We start from the raw sequence: 22,077 nt of genomic DNA, 5'->3' as shown, positions 1-22,077 counted from the left end.
GGAGTTAAGGTGTTTGAACTTTTTCTTGGATAAACGCTTCCGGCAGAGGCAACCAAGATAGTTCAGGACACCAACATAAAAAATTAACCCTTGGAATTAACCCTTTAAGTCAGGGGTCCCCAACAACCGGTACCGGTCCGCGGCAGATTTGGTACCGGGCTGCGCCGAAATAATAAATTCGAGATTCAAGCATGTCGGTGCAACAGGAATATCAGCTTGTAGATATGGCAAATCACGGCAACCTTAAACGTACATTTGAGACAACAACTCTACCGAGGTTCTGACATCGCTAGGAGCGCACTGAAACAAACGAAACAACCTCAGGCCTCCCACTGATTCAGAGGGTGAGTTGTATTTTCCCTGCACTTAACACGACGGGGCTAAAAACAAATGTTATTTTTATAAGGTCCTGGAGTGGCCTAGCCAGTCTCCAGATCTCAACCCCATAGAAAATCTGTGGAAGGAGTTGAAAGTCCGTGTTGCCCAACGACAGCCCCAAAACATCACTGCTCTAGAGGATATCTATGCAAATAAATTCTTTAAAAATCAAACAATGTGATTTTCTGTTTTATATTTTTTCCACATTCTGTCTCTCACGGTTGAGGTTTACACATGTTGACAATTACAGACCTCTCTAATATTTTCAAGGAGAGAACTTGCACAATTAGTGGTTGACTAAATACTTATTTGCCCCACTGTATATAATGAAGAAACCTGGGTCTGATCATCTTAAACATTTAACATGGCTCAACTGATAAATGTTACTGCTTTTATGCATGCATGTTCTCTCTTGAGAGTGGAATTATTGCTGTCACACATTGCGTTTAGTTTTTTACAGAGCAAGAGAAATATTAAAAAGATTCATTTTCGAGAAATGTTGAATGAGTCTGAGAAGAGCTTACCATGAATCTGGCTCAGTGCGTTGCTCATTTTCTTCCTGAGTGACCGCTTTTCTTGATTGACATTCTTCCTCTATGCACAGATAAAATAACATTGGAACATGTACCTCCCATAAGTAACTCATTGGTAAGGAATGTTTTAAAATCCCTTTAACTTTTTCCTCTCTTAAATTTATTTTATTTTATTATATTTTCTTTTACAAACGGCTGCAATATAAGTTTTTTCCTCATTAATGGACATACAACACCCCACCATATTGACAGAAAAACAGAATTGACGACATTGTTGTAGATTTGTGAAAAACGTATACCCAACAACTTTGAGAATACTGTACTCATAACTGTTCAGACCCTTTGACCAGTATGGAGAAGCACACTTTGGAGCTAATAGGTTTTTCTTGTGAATGATGCAGATTTTTCACAGACCATCTGCCAGGTTTGATGGTGAATGTTGGTAGACAACATGTTCAGGTCCCTGCAGAGATGCTCAATTGGGCCTAATACAGGGCTCTGGCTGGGCCATTCAAGAAAAGCCGCAGTTATTCTAAAGCCAGTCCTTCACTTATTTTAGCTGTATGCTTCAAAGGTCCTGAGCAATTTAGAGAAGGTTTTTGTCAATTTCTCTTCGATTGCTACCAGTCATTCTGTCCCTGGGGAACAACAAAACAACCCTGCAGCATGATGGCCTGTGACAATCTGATTCGGGTGAATCCGATTGGCTAAGTGGTTTATATGAGACATTTGAATTGTACTGTATTGGCCTTTCAATGGGATTATAAATAGGATTTTTGGACCCATGTAAACGCACCCACTGACTGGCAGAGGCCTCCCTTATCGAATTCAAAAGGTAAACCCATACTTGTTTGACATGTGTCTCAACTTTAGACCCATCATTCCCTTAAAACTGCTCTCCTACAAAGCTTAGAACATTTTCAATGACCCGGATGAATGGGAATATTCAAAAACTTGAAATTAATCCCTTACCACAGGAGTTTCCTTCCACATCGTCAAGAAGATTGGCTGTGGAATGAGCGGTGCCCAATCTGGTAAAGGTGTTAAAGGTGGTTCATTTTTACAATGTACACTACATGACAATATGGCTACGTTCATACTACAGGTCTTAATGCACGAATCCGATTTTTTCGTGTTTTTCCGACTCGAGTGAGGCATTAACTTGACGGTCTGAACGTGACAAGTCGCATAGAACTGGACCATTTCAAATCCGATCTGGGTCACTTTCGTTGCGGTTCAAATTCGATCTGGGCCACATTTTTCCAGACTGTCGCTGCGGTCTGTACTGTCCAGTCTCTCAAATCGGAATTCAGGCAGCAATTACGTCATCAAAAAGCGAGAGAGACGCCATGGTAGCGGTGCAGCTGTGCGTTATTAGCGCCTAGCTTGCCTTGAACACGGCTTTTTAGGAAGGGTCGGACTTGACAACAGTCCTGAAAAAAAATAAAAATGGGTTGAGGATAAGCCTGAGAATGATTGGTTTTCTGTCTGCTCCATATAAGCAATATTTCAACATTGCTTACACGGCCGAGAGTCGCGCCAAACTGCGCGTATGTGTGTGACATACACAGACAGTGTGTGCATGCTATCGATCCATATATTTTGAATATAAGCCTAAACTGGGATTATTTATGTCTGTTATTTGTGTCCTCTTTTTAAAAAGCAAAGTATGATATCCCTGGAATGACTGATGACAGCCAGCATGTGTGGTCATTTGTTTTGATGCTTCTGCGCATGCGGGTCATCTTGCTCAGCGCTTGTCAGACTGCGAATTAGTGCACATGCGTAATACTTGAATGGTATCAATGGACAAAGGCAGTCTGAACGGGCACGCCAAAAAAAACATGACAAAAAATAGGATTCGTGCATTATGACCTGTAGTATGAACGTAGCCTATGAGAACTACGGCATCAGCGTCAATTCTGGTGGATGTTTAGGATGAGAAATAGTTAAACGCATGAATTTCCTGAAAAAGTGCTATGAAATACTACAAGTGACTTTAAAATGATAGCAGACCATATTTTTGACACAAATCCATCCAAACATAAAAGTGACAGAAAAGCCTTGATAATGAAAGTAGATCCCATTTACATTATTTTTCAGACTAAGTTGCAGTTTTTTTTGGTTTTTTTTTTAATAGTTTGGCTGGGGGTGCGATTTATAATCTGGAGCGATTTATGTGTGAAACTATTAACACATTATAAAATCATTTCACGTTATTTTCGTGTTTTGGAGTGACACTGATGGTTTGGTAAACTTGTTAGCATGTTCTTTATTCTATAGTTATCTGAATAACTTAATAGCTATGCTACGGTAACATACCGGCCACGTTCGCATTTCGTTGCTCATGCATCATGTAACATTAACATACTGTACACTTGTTCAGAATATTGTTCTCTATTGTATTTTTATTTTAAATTGCCTTTCAAGACGACATATGTGCTGTGTGTTGGATTTTATCAAGTAAATTTCCCAACAACTAGCACCTAATAATAAAGTAATTGTGTTTATAATTGTATTTTATACCCGAATATCCTTGCAAACTTTGTTATTCTTACCAATCGTGCTATTCACCTGCCTTAAGCAGCCTCATCCTGCTCCTTTTTTTTAATCCCTCAACCTCCTTTCCTTACGAGGCATGTCTACATTTTGAAATATAAATCATAAATTTCAAAAATCTGATTCCCTGGTGCCTTTTATTTCTAAAGCTTTCTTAACTTCTTTCTCAATAACTATGGAGGTAGATTTGTGTCTTTAATATTCAATCAAAAAAAAGTCGCTTCAATACAAAAAGTCACTTCAATCAAAAAAAAAGTGTTTAAATGCAAAAATAAATTTATGAGACTCAAAAAGGAACAATATGGTGCTTCAATCAAATATATATATATATATATATATATATATATATATATATATATATATATCAGAAAAAAATCATATGCAAAAATAATATTGCCTTCACCAAAAATATACATTTTTGGAAAATAATTTTATTTGAAATAATTATTGTTTTGATTGGTGGACATGTTTGAGTGACAAGTGGCTACACCAATGGCTTATTTCTGAAAAGCTTGAAGAGGCAAGAATAATGCCCTCCACTCGTCGGGCTGGCCCGAGCAGTCAGCTGGCGGCTTAGCGGCACGCAGTCATTTTTTTTTTTTTTTTTTTTTAAAGGTGTTTTCAGTGTTCAAATTAAGTACTCGGTGGCGTGCCAGCAGAGTCGGCCAGCACAAAAAAAAAAAAAAAAAAAAAAAAAAAAGCTCAGTCAAAAGGAGTACTTTGGGCATGTAGGGCCAAAGAGGCAGGTGCTCAAGCACCCCTTTCTGCACATGCCTGATCCAGAGGGACCTCTACTGTACATAGTATGTGTACATTCCAGCGTCGCCTTCATCGTGTTCTGATAGCGTTACATGAATGTACGGTATGAACTTTTATTTTTTATTTTTACATTATGCACAACTGTTCATTGTGCAATAATCTAATTGTAACACGTATTTCTTACATGTTTTGATTGAGTTTTGTGCATCATAACAGATTAATGTCTGAATTTGGGGGGCTCGGAACAGATTGGGGCAATTGCATGGAATCCACGTCTCTACTTACAGAATTTAAATTACAAAACTACCAGAACCAATTAACTTCATAAGTAGAGGTACCACACTAATTTAGATTGTTGGCCTCGACCTGTTTCGGACTATTATTAATGGCGAAATCCATTCATAACACACCTCAGGCACGTTACAAAATCCTCCAAGACACAAGACAATGTGAGGCTTGACATCCTTGATCAGAAAGGAGCAGAATCAGCAGAAAAACAGCCTGATTGTCTTTGTTTGTGTTCCTGACTTTAAAGGACATTCATTTGTGTCCTGTCAATTTGTTGTGTTATTCCAATAATCATCGTAGCTTTTTCTATTTTTGACTAAATGGCACAGTACAAACAATTTCTTCCATCTGTGTAGAGAAGCACATCTGGTAAATGATACAAGTCAGGATACGAATGATGCTTCAGAAGTGGTCTCCTTTTAGACTTTCTTCTCTTTGTCTTTTCGGAGAACGTTTTGGCAATTTCAAACAGCTTCTTTCTTGTGGCTGTAAAAAGAGGGAATTCATTTCATTCCGAGTCATTCGGCAGTATGTTCATTTAATGATGCAAGTCTTACATTTGCCCATATGTTTGAGTTTGTCTCTGAACAGCGCATCTTCTGACACAGCCTCCGATGACGGTGCAGAGGACAATTCTACGCCACAACGACAAGAGCAACTCAGACTTAATGTACTGAAACCACTGTATAGTCGTGTCAGGGCAATTAACAAATCAATCCACAAATCCCAGGCAAAAAAACTTAAGATTCTGTTAAATTGAAAGCTTGTCTGTGTCCGCTCAACAGGCGTGGAAAATGAAGAGTTCGTTACCCTTGTTACTTTTATTACCATAAGTATGCTTTTTCTTAATGTGTGTACTACTTTGAGTATGGTCGTCACTGATCCAAACTCGTAACCCAATCACGTCATTTTTAGAAGATTGGAATCGGGTGAAAAAGATCGGGTTTTTAAAATGTATTTACTTTTAAGTATGAACTCATTGACAACGAACTGGATTGGATGTCTATCGCCGTCAATGGCTGTGAAAACTTATCACTCGATTCTAGCCTTGCTAGTTCAAACAAATTTAACGTCTATCACTGTGAATGGCAGTGAATGAGTTAAGGGCTACAAGTACCAAAATTAAATCGAAAAGTATAACGATTAGGGATTTCGCCGATCCAATATTTTTGGGAAGATCGAGTGAAAAAGATCGGGTTTTTAAAGATATTTGTTTTATTTAAGAGGAACAAACTAAAATTTACAAGGAAATCGTTAAAAGACACAAAATTATGTTATTAAATAAATGACTAAATAGCTGAAGTATCGGATCGATACGGTGTATCAGCAGGTGACTTGGACTCTCAAGAATTTTTAAAATTACCAAAGCAAATATTCTGGAATTATTTCAATCAATTACATTCTAAAAAGATTCCGTTACACAGTAAGTACATAGTACTTGATTTTATTTTTTTTTTTTGGGGTGGGTGGGGGGCTTTTTCACCCCAGCCACTCCAGGATTGATACCTACCTGTGCAATTATCCAAGCTAGATGAATGACTGCACTTTGATTTCTTGGATTCATACCTCAAGCGATCTAAAAACAAGGAGCAGATGTTAAGAATACTGACACTATTCAACAAAAGATGAGTTTTAGCACAACAATAAATGATAATGTTGCAGTAGTGGTTGCCTCCCGTGTTTGACCTTGTGAGACCATGTCAAAATGTCCTTGAGCAAGTTTCTGATTGCATAATGTAAATGTTGAGATCTAAACTCAATGCAAGAACACTTTTTTCCTATTTTTGAATACATTTTACCTCTTTAATTCTTTTAATATAGAAGCCCCAGTTACCAAGTGTGTATTTTTTTTAAACCATGCCTTGGAAATGAGTTCAAGAAACTTGCAAACACTATAATAAGTAAAACATCATTCACAGGTCAGGATTAAATCAATTCGTGGTCGAAATAACTCATTCATGTGCTTGATGATGGTGTTACTGCATGATTTGATTTTACTTCTTGAATGTTGCAAAGGTAGTTTAAAAAAAATCCCCTCTTCATATTTAGGCAACAATTTTGCTATAAAGTTTCGTGAACACCATAGCACTAAAAACTAAACGTTACAATTGTATTGGTAAAATTTGAATACTTTTTTTTATGCCATTAATAATGAACAACCAGTCAAAATTGTATTATCAAATGCTCACAAACTTGAAGCAATGCTGAACATCTACTGAGACAGAACTCCATCATCTTCTATTTTTTTGGCTGAAACACAAACTGGGCATTACAGGTAGTCCTCGGGTTACGTCGTACCCGACTTACGTGATTTCGACTTGAAAACGACACAGTCTTGTTCGCCATGCTGTCTCCAATCATTTCTTTTTTAGTCGCGTAAACAGTACCTAGTTCCCATAGCAGTTTTTCACTATCCCCTCCTCCCCCAGCAGAGTCGCCGCCGCCCTGCAGTTCCTGACAGTGTCAGGTCTCACTTCTTTGATCTCATGCTGCTGGTGCTGCTGCTGCTGGCGCTTCCCCCCAGCGCGACTCCTCTTGAGAGTCCCGATCAGTTTTTTTTTTTTTTGTAGTTCGGACGGCGGGCTCGCGCTGAGAGGCGATGCTGGTGACCTGAGCGGCCATGATATCCCCCCCTCTCAACCACATCGCAGCAAGGCGACTCACTTGCGAGTGAAGCCCAAATAGTCATTGAATATAATGGCATTTAACACACCAAACCTCACAGTATCTTATTTTTAATTTTATTAACAAAGGTAGTCCCCGAGTTACGAACGAGTTCCATTCCTACGTTAGTGACGTAACCTGAAATTCCGCATAAATCGGAATTAACCCTTTAAGTACCCCTATATTCCCCCTAAATCTCAAAATAACTATCCAAAACCATGTATTATACGTCATAGTAATAAATTAAAAGTGAAAAATAAGATACTGTGAGGTAAGTTGCGTGAAATGTCGTTACATTCAATGACTATTAGGGCTTTACTCGCGAGTGAGACCCTTGCTGAGAAAAAAGGGTAGGCGAGAGTAGCAGTAGGGATGCGAGAGAGGGGCGATATCATGGCCGCTCAGGTCGCCACTCTCAACACGGGCAATTGAACTAAAAAAAAAAAAAAAAAAAGATTGGGACTCGCAAAAGGAGTAGGCGCTGGTGGAGAAGCAGCAGCAGTAGGATGAAAACAAGGAAGCGGCATATCTCCCAGTCAAAAGGAACAGCAGGACGGTGGCGACGCTGCTGGGGGGGAATCCTGTCATGAAGAACAACAAAGGGAACTAGGTACTGTTTTACGCGACAAAAAAAAAAAAAAAAAAGATTGGAGACAAAATGACGGATGCAACTCCGGCATCTTAAAGTCAAAATCACGTAAGTTGGGTATGTTGTAACTTGGGCTGCAGCTATCGAATATTTTAGTAATCGAGTAATCGACTGAAAATTCTATCAATTAATCAAGTAATCGGATAAAACTTTTTTTTTTTTTTTTTTTAGGTAAAGAGCAATTATAAATATGCATGAGGAAAAAAAGACATTTAATTCAATATTGAACCCTTTTCAGTCAATCAGTGTCTTTATTTTCCATGTACATTGTTGAAAACAGCCAACAATTGCATCTCAAATGTGACTAGAAAAAAAATTCACTGCTGTCATTCGAAAAACTTCTAGATCTTATTTAAAAAAAACAAAAAAAAAACATTCCTTACCTAAAAATGTAATTACGCTTGATAACACACATCACTTGAAAGCTCCGGGTTTTTCCCCACGTGTTTCAATTGAATTTCCATTTGTGTCAAGCTATTTTTAAGTTCTAGTTAAGTTTTAAGTTAGTCTAAACTGTAAGTACTGATAGGATTTTGAGTTTTTGCAGTGTTCAAAATAAATGTATGACACCTGCTGTATTGGAGTACATTAGGGACCAGTGCTACTTGGTGTTTTATTCAGCAATGACTACTGAGCTAAAACTGACAGTTAGCTTTATTATGTTTTAATTTTAACCCCTCATCACTATACAGCGCTGTGTTTTTTATAGATGAAATACAGCCTGTATGTAAGACAGGTTAGCCACACATCGACACTGGTCATAATCAATAGAAACCTGGCCCTCTCAAGGGCTAACGTTACGTCTACTCCAGCGAGTGACAGTAACGTTATATTCAGGGGTGCACATATTTTTTTTGCCCAGGTTCTCCGAGGAGGACCTGGCGATGTGACTTGGTCCTCATTGAGCTTGAGAGCCGATCCGCCTGATGCGAAAAAATTATGACAAGGTTTACTTAGAGCCAATTACCTTTAATTCATTATATAAACAATTAACGCTTGATTAACATCAACTGGCACAACAAAATTGCCATTACTTTGAAGTGAAAAGTAAAGGAATAAACATAAAAGCACTAATTCAAAATAAAAGGCATTCATATGCGACTCCCACATTAACTCCAAGCCTTTGTAAAAGTGGGATGTCCTCCTCATAAGAGCTCATTGAACGTGCATGTTTAGCTTTGTGAGATGCGAGCAAAAACACATTTGTCAGTTCATGGCGCTTTTCTTCAATGACTTTTTTCCGCCACTTGTCCATAGGGCGAGTGGGGTCCTGTCTTGACATCGATAGTTTTCTTAATTGCCGCATGCTCTGTTTTTTTCGTGCTTTTCAAAGTTTGGATGGCTAAAATTCTTTGACCCTACATAAAATGCGCTGCTCTTATTAACGACATTGGGATTCTCACGGCAAATGTTGCACCACATTTCCATGCGAGCAGCATTTGCTTCTAGCCATGGTACCTCCTGCCGCCAATTTTCAGCAAAAGTCCTTTTTTCCGGTAGCTCCGGTGACGTCTCTGTCGTCCGTCTGTCTTTTGACGGGGGTGGGGAAACATGGAAGTAATTACTCATGGGGCCTGCCATTTGACATTTCGAGAAGTGATTTTCTCGTGTCCGCCGCAAATACAGTGGTCAGCCATCGGTACGCAAAAGCGTATGGAAACCGTTGAGGCCCAGCGCATTTGTCTACCTCCAGTACGCATGCGCGCATGCGGACCACTTATGTGCACCCCTGGTTATATTTATTAGTGATGAGAAGTCTACTGCTTAAAGATGGCGGCTGTTTACCAACGCTGCCCAGACGCGGCCAAGTGTGTTATTTCGCATCTAGTCCTAAATGCATGCGATATCTATGAGACACATCGGACACTACCTGCTACCGCACTAGCATCATGCGGGCGTAGTTTTTAGCTACGTTGGCGTAGTTTGTAGCGGCTGTCGGTTGCAGTGTTTTTTTTTTTTTTATTGCATCTTCCTCTACGCACGCGACGTCAGCGCGTTGTCCCGCATTAAAAGTAGTCCTGGCAAAATGTGATGCTTAGAGCTGGCAAAATTAAACGATTCCTCGAGGTGAATAAAATTACTCGGATCAGTTTTTAAACAGAAACAATAATTGCTTTTCTGAATTTCACAAGCAGTGAAAAAAGATGTATCAATAAAAATGTTTTCAGACCTGAGATGGGAACATGTGCCTTTTTTGCCATTTGTTTTAATTGGCATCATACCTAAATGTATGCCTATTTTATGGGCTATATTCAAATTATCACTTTCAATTTAATTTAGCATCTATTTGAAGGTAAAAACACACCCAAAACATCTTTGTTATTATTGGAAATAAATTTAGGCATTAAGGGGTTAAACTCGAGTTACTTGAGCTGCTCGAGTATTCGTTTCAGCTCTAGTCGTAACCCTGGGACTAATGGTATGACATATACTGTAATACATGGAGTATTTAGTGGTACTTAAAGGGTTAATTCCGATTTATGCGGTAATTCGGGTTACATCGCCAGCGTAGGAACTGAACTGGTAACGCGGGGACTACCTGTATATTGAAATAAATGGTAAATGGTGTTATACTTATATAGCGCTTTTCCACCTTTCAAGGTGCTCAAAGCGCTTTACACTACAACGCTATCTACCTACTGGTGACGTAGTGATATATCGCGATAAATTGTATAGCGAAAGGTTATTGATACGCTGCCGCCCAAAATCGATACATCGTTTTGAAAAGGTGTCACTGTTTTTAAAAAAAACAGACGCGACGAAATGCTACCAAAATCTTCCACTGGAATAGGGTCTATGTTAGCTCTTTGGCTGCCATTGACGGCGCTAGACATCCAATTCGTTTTGACTGGGAGGGGGCGAATGAACGTTTGCTCATTCACCCAACTCAGTAAAAGTGGGTTGGACGTCTATCGCCTTTAATAGCACTGAAACCAGAGCATTCATTGCCAGTAATCCCAGTTTTGGGGGCACTTCCTGTTCATTTCAGGGCTTTACAGATAATTTCATGTTCATTTTGAGTCCCCTTCTTATTCATTTTGGGATATTCCTGTGTCAGTTGAATTGATTTTTTTGGTCACAACTCTAGTATACAGACCATTCAGAAGTGCAACTATAACATGAGATCAAGTTTAAAGAAGGCTTTAGTATTGTAGCCTGATTTAAAAAAAAAAAAGTGCTTTGTGTAATGAAGTGTTCTTGTCAAAAATGACGAAAACGACAATATTTCCTAGACGGACAATTTTTTTCATGATGATGACGAGCTAAAAACGTGGCTTGGGAGACTAGAAAATAATGAGACTAGACATGTGCCGATTACCAGTTTAAAGGTATACCGTGGTATGAAAACATCAAGGTTTCAAAACCGCAAAAAATTCCGCCATACCCTATGGTATTAGCAATTTTTTATGTCCCAAAAATGCACGGAGAAATCCGTCGCTTGTAGCTGTAAGGCTCAAACATCCCCCAACGGTTGTTGCTCAGTGTCAGTGAGTCAGCTGTGCTACACGATGGCTGGAGGAGGTGCACTCCAGAACTTTTTCCCCCCATCGAAGAAAATGAAATTGCTGGTATGGGAATACTTTGTCTACAGAAAGTCACAGACGCCCGCGGCTTAGAGGAGGAGGGCCAACCGACATATAAAATATGTTTGCAAGGGTGGCTGCCAGGCAGTACTTCCAATATGATTTCGCATTCATATAAAATTAAAGGTTAGTAAACTGTCATGAACGCCACCAGCTACAAGAGTTAACTCCAGCGTATTTAGTGCAACTGTCTGTGTTGAGAAAGAGAGTGTGTGTATAATGTAATCATGACACGAGTCAAACACGTGCTTTTTATGGAAAATAATTCAATTACTGGTATTTTTGTTCTGATGGTAATAATGTTAAGCTGTGGCTGTGAGTTTACGCTCACCTAAATAACTGCATTTATTTTAATTTTATTTAGAATATTTTGTTATTTTTTTATTTTAACTCAACATTATACTTATGTTTCAATTTGCTAATGTTTTGAAAAGAAAAAACCTATTCAAAGGAAAAATGTTTTTTTTTTTAAAACCCAGATATCTCAAAGTAACACATTTTAATTGCAATACCGTGCTATTTTGGCTTAAGGTTATCATGCACATGCCTAGATGAGACAAATGCCAGTTTTCGTTTGACAAGACGAAGACGAGACCAAAATGCGACATAGTTTCTGTAATATGTTCACAATGCGTGACATTTTAAGAGCGTACGTGGAGTATGCAAGTTTGCATCATGGCAGAGTTTGGGTCGTGTCATCCATGTGAGATGTGCTGCGCCTCTCCCTCACTCGCTTCACGGAGTTTAGGATGTGTCTCATGCTAGGCTGCGCGCCGTCTTGCTTGTTTGAAAACATGGTAAGATTTGTTTTCTTATCTTGGCAAGATTGAATATGTAGTGTTGCCTTTAAAGGTCTGTACTGAGTGATCATCAGATGCTAAATGTAATCCTAGCGCAAGCATAGCATCCGCATTTGCATTAGCTTAAGAATGGCGAGAGTTCTCTTATAACACTGGCCAGTCTAAAGCAGAGTAATTTGCCTTTTCTGATCAGTAAGTCTTGTGGTTGTTAAAAATAAAATGTTGTCCGAACATTTTTTACAGTTTGTGGCTTCTAGGTAGATTTAATTGAAAATACTGTAGTGCTTTTCCTGCTGAGTGTGTATTATCATCACCAAGTTGGCGTTGTCCTTCTAGACGCTACAATATGCGCTTGTTGGTCTATTTTCACTTTGAATTTTACAGATGAAAACATTTAAGTGTCGATTAAAACTACATGAAATTTGTATATGAGATCTCGTCGACTAAAATTAGACGAAGACAAAAACATTTTGAAATGACCAAAATATGACTAAAACTAATACCGGTAAGTATTTTCGTCCAACAGACAAAAATTAAAAGGGCTGTCGAAAACAACACTAGTGTAATGCGACTGGTGTGCACGCGGCAGTGAGCTACTGCACGTGAAAAGCCCACCTCTCTCTAGGGCAACAAGAAACTCCCGGTTTCGCTGCAGCTCTCTCATGAACTCCTCATTCTGTAGAAAAAGGGCAATGCGCTCATCTTCCAGATACTGCTTCAGTTTCTTGTCTTGCTCAATCGCTCCTGCTGTCAGACCTGGACCACCATTGGTGCCTATAGCTCCAGACTTAGAACTTGACTGGGCTGTCCACTGACTCAAAGATGAGGATGGTGAAGATCCAGGCTGAGAGACCTCAACCTGAGTGCTCTGCTGTGAAAAAGACAAGACATAGGTTATGTAATAAGTCACTGTTATTCCATGAGAAATCACTTCACGATTTACTTCCATCTACCACCAATTGACCTTCACCAAACACCGCCTCCTAAACGGCCATCGACCAATCATACGTCCTACAGACCATTGTTAAGGGAGCATACTTTAAGACTGCATGTTTTTCAAAAGAATTGTACCATTGTGTTGTCAAATTGCATTTCTTTTACATACCTTTACAATCTCTAATTGCTGAGGGAGGATCCTCAGAAAATCATCTGGGAGATTTCCAAGCAATGGAGGATTCCAATTTCGGTAGCTCTTGACGTGCTTGTGACCTGAAGGTGGCTGAGCTTCAAATCTATGAAGGGAGATGAAGAAATTCCAAGAACAATTGGTGATGTAGTAAAAAGTAGAAGTGTAAAATCATCCATAGCTTCTACTTTATTCCATTCAGATTTTTGCGGTCACCCTACGATTGTGAATTAAATTTAAAACCATTTTAATTCACAAGTTTTGATTCACAATCTTTATTTTGATTTATTAGTCACGTTAAAACAACCAATCCAAAATGATTTAGCGATCAGCCTATCTATAGGGCGTAATACACAAAAAATGATACAGTACATACAGTGTAGTGTTGCAACGATTAGAAGAAAGCTACGAATTCAGTTTTGCTGCTCCGATGATGCGTTTAATTAGACGTATTGGTCTGTTCTGAAGGTGTTGTAGTATGTTTGGTTTTATTGATTTGGGAGGATACACTGCTCTCCGGTGGCAACAGTGAATATGACATAACTCGTCCGACATGGCTTAATCCAAGTGCTCCCTGGTTTTGTCTGAGCTAAAATGTTCTTTTATGCATTCGTAATTTAGTTTTGAAGTTATTCATCAGTTGTTGTTTTTTTTGTTGAAATATGTGTTTGAACGATTCGTTAAGAGAATTGATCTGATTTGATTATATGTAGTTTCAACTTAGCGTGACTTCTGATTTTTTATGGTAGATTAGGGCTAAAAAAATTAATTTCTGCTTGCCCGCCAGTTCCCCAGTATTATATTATGTCTACTGAAGCGCCTGGTTTTCAGAAAATATTTTGTTGAACTTAGATGCTCATTTATTTTTTTGTACTGTTTGAGGCTATGTTTGAGTATTTTAATAACTAAGTACTTGATAGTTGCAGCCCCAGTAAAGTGTATATATCACTTTATATCCCACATTTAATGGAACAAAATATGGTCTCTCTGCCACTATGTAGCGAACAGACGATATATATGACTTTCCTTAAGTACAAAAAAATACACTGTATTTTGGCGCACTTAACCCCACCACATTTGGGGATATCTGTCATCATTACCTTGCTCTGACAACTTTCACTAAATGGACACTCAATCGTAGTTTAGCATTTGCTTTATAAAATAAAAATAAGTCAGCCCCACAAAAAAAGACCGTTCAAAATAGAGATGCACGATAACATCGGTCACCGATAATTATCAGCCGATAATGGCAATTATGACGTCACACAGATAATCCAGATAAAACGAAATTCAACCGATAATGCAATCCATAATTATATACTTGATTTAGCCTCCAAATGTGCGCAATCAACAGTTTTGTCCAATTCTGCTAGTTTTAAGGAGGTGTTTTTGCAGTGTAGTAATGTGATATATGTTAGGAATGGCTTACTTTTAGAGGCATTTTTGTGCAACTTGGGTGTTTACTCTCTAAGTAATTGTTGCCAAAAGCTTACCATTAGACAATGTCATTGCCATTGTTTAGATGTTGGAATTTACTACTTGTTCACATTTGATGTGGAAAAAAATAGCACTAAATTACATTTTTGCACAGTAACATTTGATCTTTGTATACTTTAAAATTTTACATACATATTTGAATAGAATTATCGGCGTGACATTATCGGTTATCGGGTGGAAGGGGCAGGAAATTATCGGTTATCGATATCGGTTGAAAATTGTATTATCGTGCATTACTAGTTCAAAAGTTGGGGGTCGCTTGAACCGTAGTATACATATCGGTAATTTAAAATCCCATATGATACACTATGGTTCAAAAGCTTGGGATCGCTTAGACCCCAAACTTTTGAATGGTAGTGTATGTGGAATTTTCAATCCCTCACTTTTCTTTGTCCCATTCTTAGTCATTAGTGTCACAGTTTTATGATAAGTCTAACAGTGCCCTAATATGAAATCCTGAGGTAAACCAGTCATTCTAGAAGTGGTAAATTTGCTCAACTTTACTTAATTCAACAAACGTTTGCAGTTACTATGCATGTTTTTGTGTATTTTCTGTCATGAATGTCAATCAAATGCTTGACGCCAGGAAGTGTGGTGATAAGCTAAAAGGGCCTCAGACATTGGTTTCTCTATGAAAGCTTGACTTTTTCAAATTCAATCTGATCTCAAACACAAAATCAATAGCAATAACAAATGGAGTAGTGCGTTTTTTATCCCTCCAAACAAGGTCATGATTGAATGACACTACCTTTGAGACTGTTGGTTTCGTCAACGACTCCGACAACGAAAACATTTGGTTAGCGAACATTTTTTTCATGACTATGACGTCATGATGATGAGCCGAAAACGCGTCTTAGATGATTCCAACGTGATGAAAAGATTGCCAATTTACGTCTGACGAGACGACAACGACATGAAAATGCCCCATCGTACCCGTCATATGTTCACAATGCCTGACATTTGATAGCTGTGCATGTAGTTTTTTTTTTTTTGGGTGCTGTAGTCAGTCAGCCTGCTTCCGAGCAGTCATTCACGTGACTTGCGCACGCCCCCACCCTCCCCTGAGGCAATGCAGATGAGTACCATCAACAACAATGGCGGCTGCAAGCGCAAGGATTCATAGTCATATTTTAACAGTAATCCGGGCAATCCACCGTCCCCGTGGAAGACAAGCGTGGCGGCTGTGGCCACACACTTGGTGGAGAAAATACCTGTACAGTACTACGAATCAAGCGGCACATCAAAGTTGGACACGCTGATATTTATGCGAAGTTGTTACAAGTCATTTTAAGATATCATAGACCTATAGTTTTGTTCAGCAAACGGTTCGTTATCATTTTAATATGCATTTTCCACATGTTTGATGTAAATGGAGCGCCGAGTTTAGGCTATGCAATGTACGCCATCTCTTGATCTACCCACTTATTTGATAGTTCGAGCGGTAACGTTAGACATTAAAAAAAACTTCCAGAGGCTTCCAAGTAAGTTGTGTAAGAAAAATAACACTTCCTGATAATTTAAAGTTAGTCATTCACATTTTATCTTAAGCTAGAAGGTGTTGGAGACGAGTCCAGTGCGTACTGAGCCAAGGAGAGGCAAGTTTGTCGAACCAAACGTATCCTGAGTGAGTTTCCTGTATGTGCTAAATTGAGTTAGTGTTTGATGTGCGCTAAACAATGTGGAAAAATCAACACGTAAAATTATAAAACCATCCAGGACAATACTGTTATGGACAAAGATTTGTGATAAGTGTTCCGTTGTTATGTCAGTTATGTTGAAGAGTGGTGAAAATGAAAAAAAGTGCTTTAGCGAACTTTTCAATTTAGCGTTAGCACATGAGCTGTGCTTGTAATAGGAATAACGGTGTTGACTATATTCGAGTCCAACATATATTCATTTTTTTATTTAGCTACTTGGTGGATCAGTCAACCAATACTGGTCTAAATTTTTGGGGCGTTTTTGTCAGCTAAAACTAGACTAAAACTTGTTTGAATATTCTTCAACTAAAACTTGACTAAAACACATTTTGAAATGACTAAAATATGACTAAGACTAATAAGTATTTTCGTCCAAAAGACTAAGACTAAAATTAAAATGGTTGCCAAAAACACCACTGCTTTGAGATCTACCATTTGATTGCGATCAACGAATTGGTCATCAGTAATCACTGATTAAGCCTATTCACTTTCAGTCTTGTAGGTCATTTTTCCCCTCACAAAAAAAACATTAAAAATCTGCCCAGTCATGACCTGTAGCTTAAAAAACAAAACTCAAAATGTGTATGTACTCAAGAATCTTTGCTAACGGAACAAGCACATAAGAAAAATCTGTTCCTTTCCAAGGGTATATTCCAATAACGGTTCACATTGCTAGATATTTGACTTAGAAAAGGAATAACTTAAAGGTAGTAGTCAGGTTTACAAAAAAAAACAAAACAACAACAACAACAGGGTCAGCGTATTCCTATTTTTGAACATGACCACGGATAACCAAATTATTGCCAATACCCCGAATGGAATCACCAGATTCGGCTGCAAAAGTGTTTCTGGCAAATGTAAAAACACATCTTGCCTTGGTGGGGGTGTCGGAGGGGCCTCTGGGTATTTTCTGTCATAAACGTGCATATCATAGGTTGGTGGTGAGTAGATTGGCGGTGGCTCTTCATCTGAACTGTCTGGTTCAAGTGTTCTCTCCAGAATCTAGGGGTGGGGGAGAAGAGTATCATACAAATGGTTAAAAAACAAACAAATATAAAATTATATTCAACTGACCTCTGGTGGGATGCTGTCATCAGAGTCTGAGCTATCATCTGAAGCCTGTCCATCAAGGCTCATCTGTAGAAGCTGGTCAATGGTGGCATCTACAGCTCCGTTATTGGAACGTAACACACACTCGATGACTTCGTAGTCCATTGTGGGGAACATGATCTTGAAGTCTTCCATTGCCTGGTTGAACTCCAAGCGGCGAACCTGGCGGTTGGGTCTGCTGTTGTTGAGCTCACCTTGTCCATCGCCCCCACCACTGCTTCTGGATCCTCCATTACTACTGCTGCGCCTAAACAGGCTGGTCATCCTCAAGTTCTTGCCAACCTAGTGCTAGGATGGCCCTTGCGCATGTGGATCTTTCAGCTTTCCAAAGGTTCCCTCTTTATTTGTCAGTTTCTCATTCTATGATAAGCACAATAGCCCATTCTTGGTCATTAGTTATCTCCTCTAGTGCATATGGATGTATTCAGTTGCATTTAGAATGGCAGATTAAATCATGGGGCATGAGGAGAACATGCACAGCGTCTTTTAGACCTACGAGAGAAAAAAAAAAGCACATTAAATTGGCAAAATTAAGTATTAACAGTGTTGCTTAAGTTACATTTGAAAAGCGAAGACTTATGTAGTTCCTTCTCTGAAATATTACTTTAGTACTTATTCCAATGAAACAAATTCCTAAGTTACTGTACATAAAAAATATATATATGAAAAAGTTTTTAAAATATTTTTTGTTCTTCTGTTGCACAGTAAGAGAAAAGAAAATATCCTTCTAACACTGTGACAATATGTAATTGTTATTATACAGTCGTACCTCATCATACGAATTTATTTCGTTCCAGGTCCTCGTTTGTAAGTCGAAATGCTCATATGTCGAGCGGGACATCCCGATAAGAATACATTATTATTCGATGAATTTGTTCCACAGGCAAAAAACCTACGCTAAATCCTTAATAAATACTGCAGGCACATGGCGCGCAGAAAACGTGTCTTGGGAGACTAAAACATGTTTTTAATGTTTTATTCTCCCAAACCACGTTTTTATCTCGTTATCGTCTCATCATTATCATGAAAAAATTGTTTGTTCACGAAATATTTTTGTTATAGTCATCGTTGACCAAACCAACACTGCTAAGCAGTCTTTGATGATTTGTTCGGCAACGTCACTTACCGAACGAATCGTAATGGAGTCATTCCCTCAAGTGAACCGTTTTTTCCATCACTACCATAGACGATTCAAATGAACACTGTGTTTTGACTGACTAGATACTGTGTGACAAAGAAGGCGGGGTCAGCAGAAGGTGGTGCTGCGCTGTGATTTGTTGAGCATGTCAGCACTTACACATGAGAGAGCCATGCAGACTGTGCGTGCGAAAATGATACATCGTCCGCGGCACTACCTTTATATACAGTAGTGCTTCAATGATTAATCGATTAACTCGAGTAATTCCATCCATCCATCCATTATCTTCCGCTTGCTCCGGGGTCGGGTCGCGGGGGCAGCAGCTTTAACAGGGAAGCCCAGACTTCCCTCTCCCCAGCCACTTTAACCAGCTCCTCCGGCGGGATCCCAAGGAGTTCCCAGGCCAGCCGAGAGACATAGTCTGTCCAGTGTGTCCTGGGTTGTCCCCGGGGCCTCCCACCGGTGGGACATGCCGGGAACACCTCTCCAGGGAGGCGTCCAGGAGGCATCCGAACCAGATGCCCGAGCCACCTCAACTGGCTCCTCTCAACGCGGAGGAGTAGCGGCTCAACGCCGAATCCCTCCCGGATGACCGAGCTTCTCACCCTATCTCTAAGGGAGAGCCCGGACACCCTGCAAAGGAAAATCATCTCGGCCGCTTATATCCGGGATCTTGTTCTTTTGGTCACGACCCACAGCTCGTGACCATAGGTGAGGGTAGGAATGTAGATCGACTGGTAAATCGAGAGCTTTGCCTATCGGCTCAGCTCCTTCTTCACCACTAAGAACCGGTGCGGCGTCCACATTACTGCAGATGCTGCACCGATCCACCTGTCGATCTCTTGCTCTCTCCTACCCTCACTCGTGAACAAGACCCCAAGATACTTGAACTCCTCCACTTGGGGCAGGATCTCATCCCCGACCCGGAGAGGGCACTCCACCCTTTTCCGACTGAGGACCATGGTCTCGGATTTGGAGGTGCTGATCTTCATCCCATCCGCTTCACACTCGGCCGCGAACCATTCCAGTGAGAGTTGGAGGTCACGGATTGATGAAGCCAACAGCACCACATCATCTGCAAAAAGCAGAGATTCAATGCTGAGGTCACCAAACCGGACCCCTCAACGCTTCGGCTGCGCCTAGAAATTCTGTCCATAAAAGTTATGAACAGAATCGGTGAGAAAAGGCAGCCTTGGCGGAGTCCAACCCTCACTGGGAACGAATTCGACTTACTGCTGGCTAGAGCTGGGAATCTTTGGGCACCTAACGATTCGATTACGATTACGATTCAGAGGCTCCGATTCGATTATAAAACGATTATTGATGCACCCCCCCTTTTTTTTTTTTTTAAATAAATTAAATGTTTTGTACATTAGTTCCAAAATTGTTCAAAAATCCTCTCAGGCTAAACCAAACTACTATTTCAGTATCAAGTTAACATTTAGCAGTAAACAAATATACAAAAATAACAGTAAATAAAAAACTCCAGTACCCATTCTGTAACAGCAGCTTTAAACTACATTCAATTAATTTAATGTTGTGAATCAACTGCTAAAGTTGTTAAAATTGCTCCCGTTATTCCATAATTTCCCTTTTGTCTACTTTCGACATGTGAAAGTTTTAAAACTATTTTAAAGATAGATTCAAGTCAATATTTTACCGATTTAGGAGTATTTTAGATAAAAAGTTAATTAGGTTTGCTTGGAAGGTTCGCTACAACAGCCTTGCACGGAAGTGTACTGCTTTAAGATGGCGGCCGTTAGTAAACGGCCGCATCTAGCTTTTTGTAGATGTGCTGCTCACACTACCGAATCATTGGTGCATCTAGTCCTATATAAATGATATCTACCATTACATTATGTGGATGACGTACTTTCTAGCAGCTTTTCGGCAGCAGTCAGGTATGTTGTTGTGTTTTTTTATCTCGTGGCATGAGTTGAGCTCGAGCCGTGAGTTGAGCATTGGCATTACCCGAGGGGCCGTGTAATGAGAAGCATGATGTTTAGCTACTCTCGCTGCGTTCTTCCTCGTTGCGCCCCGAAGACCACGCGGCGCGCTGAGTGTGTTGTACTTCCGCTTTACTTGGCATATTTCAATAATCGGAATTTGGATTTTTGTGAATCGTTCTCGAATCTTCCACGGCCGAATCGCGAATAATCTAAGAATCGGAAATTTTGCACACCTCTACTGCTGGCAATGCGGACCAAACTCTGACACCGGTCGTACAAGGACCGAACAGCCAAGGGGCTCGGTACCCCGTACTCTCGGAGCACCCCTCACAGGACTCCCCGAGGCACACGGTCGAACGCCTTCTCCAGATCCACATAACACATGTAGACTGGTTGGGCGAACTCCTATGCACCCTCGAGGACCCTGCAGAGGGTGTAGAGTTGGTCCACTGTTCCACGGCCGGGACGAAAACCACACTGCTCCTCTTGAATCCGAGATTCGACTTCCCGACGGACCCTCCTCTCCAGCACCCCTGAATAAACTTTACCGGGGAGGCTGAGGAGTGTGATCCCTCTATAACTGGAACACACCCTCCGGTCCCCCTTCTTAAAAAGGGGAACCACCACCCCGGTCTGCCAATCCAGAGGCACTGTCCCCGATGTCCATGTGATGTTGTCGAGGCGTGTCAGCCATGACAGCCCCACAACATCCAGAGCCTTTAGGAACTCCGGGCGGATCTCATTGACCCCCGGGGCCTTGTCACCGAGCTTTCCAACCACCTCAGTGACTTCAACCCCAGAAATCGGGGAGCCCACCTCAGAGTCCCCAGACTCTGCTTCCTCAAAGGAAGGCATGTCGGTGGAATTGAGGAGGGCTTCGAAGTATTCTCCCCACCGACTCACGACGTCCAGAGTCGGGGTCAACAGTACCCCATCTTCACTATACACAGTGTTAATGGTGCACTGCTTTCCTCTTCTCAGACGCTGGATGGTGGACCAGAATTTCCTCGAAGCCGTCCGGAAGTAGTTTTCCATGGCCTTGCCGAACGCCTCCCATGTCCGAGTTTTTGCCTCGGCGACCGCTGTAGCTGCCGTCCGCTTGACCAGCCGGTACCTGTCAGCCACCTCCGGAGTTCCACAGGCCAAAAAGGCCCGATAGGCCTCCTTCTTTAGCTTGATGGCATCCCTAGGCCAAAAAGGCCTGATAGGCCTCCTTCTTTAGCTTGATGGCATCCCTTACCGCTGGTGTCCACCAGCGGGTTCGGAGATTGCCGCCACGACAGGCACCAACCACTTTACGGCCACAGCTCCGATCGGCCGCCTCAACAATGGAGGTGCGGAACATG

General features: G+C 40.4%; 1 protein-coding gene across 4 annotated transcripts in view; it reads right to left on the bottom strand.

The window, feature by feature from the left end:
* The window catches only part of cuedc1b (CUE domain containing 1b), a 28,053-nt gene that overhangs the window by 3,413 nt on the left and 2,563 nt on the right, over positions 1–22,077 (bottom strand). The window contains exons 2-10 of one of the 4 annotated variants that reach the window (XM_057838458.1): positions 17,609–18,136; positions 17,409–17,536; positions 13,320–13,446; positions 12,830–13,082; positions 6,028–6,093; positions 5,075–5,152; positions 4,898–5,003; positions 1,884–1,942; positions 903–972 (exon numbers count right to left, since the gene is read on the bottom strand). In XM_057838458.1, the coding sequence (XP_057694441.1) occupies positions 903–972; positions 1,884–1,942; positions 4,898–5,003; positions 5,075–5,152; positions 6,028–6,093; positions 12,830–13,082; positions 13,320–13,446; positions 17,409–17,536; positions 17,609–17,908 (1,187 nt within the window). In that variant the 5' untranslated portion in view covers positions 17,909–18,136. Of the gene's footprint in view, positions 1–902; positions 973–1,883; positions 1,943–4,897; positions 5,004–5,074; positions 5,153–6,027; positions 6,094–12,829; positions 13,086–13,319; positions 13,447–17,408; positions 17,537–17,608; positions 18,137–22,077 lie in introns of all 4 variants that reach the window. The other 3 variants (XM_057838457.1, XM_057838460.1, XM_057838459.1) reach the window with 3 other exon arrangements.

This window comes from Corythoichthys intestinalis, chromosome 6 (assembly GCF_030265065.1).
Source record: "Corythoichthys intestinalis isolate RoL2023-P3 chromosome 6, ASM3026506v1, whole genome shotgun sequence".
In the NCBI taxonomy this organism is placed as follows: domain Eukaryota; kingdom Metazoa; phylum Chordata; class Actinopteri; order Syngnathiformes; family Syngnathidae; genus Corythoichthys; species Corythoichthys intestinalis.
Note: the sequence above shows the minus strand (reverse complement) of the source record. Positions and strands in the feature narration are given on the sequence as shown.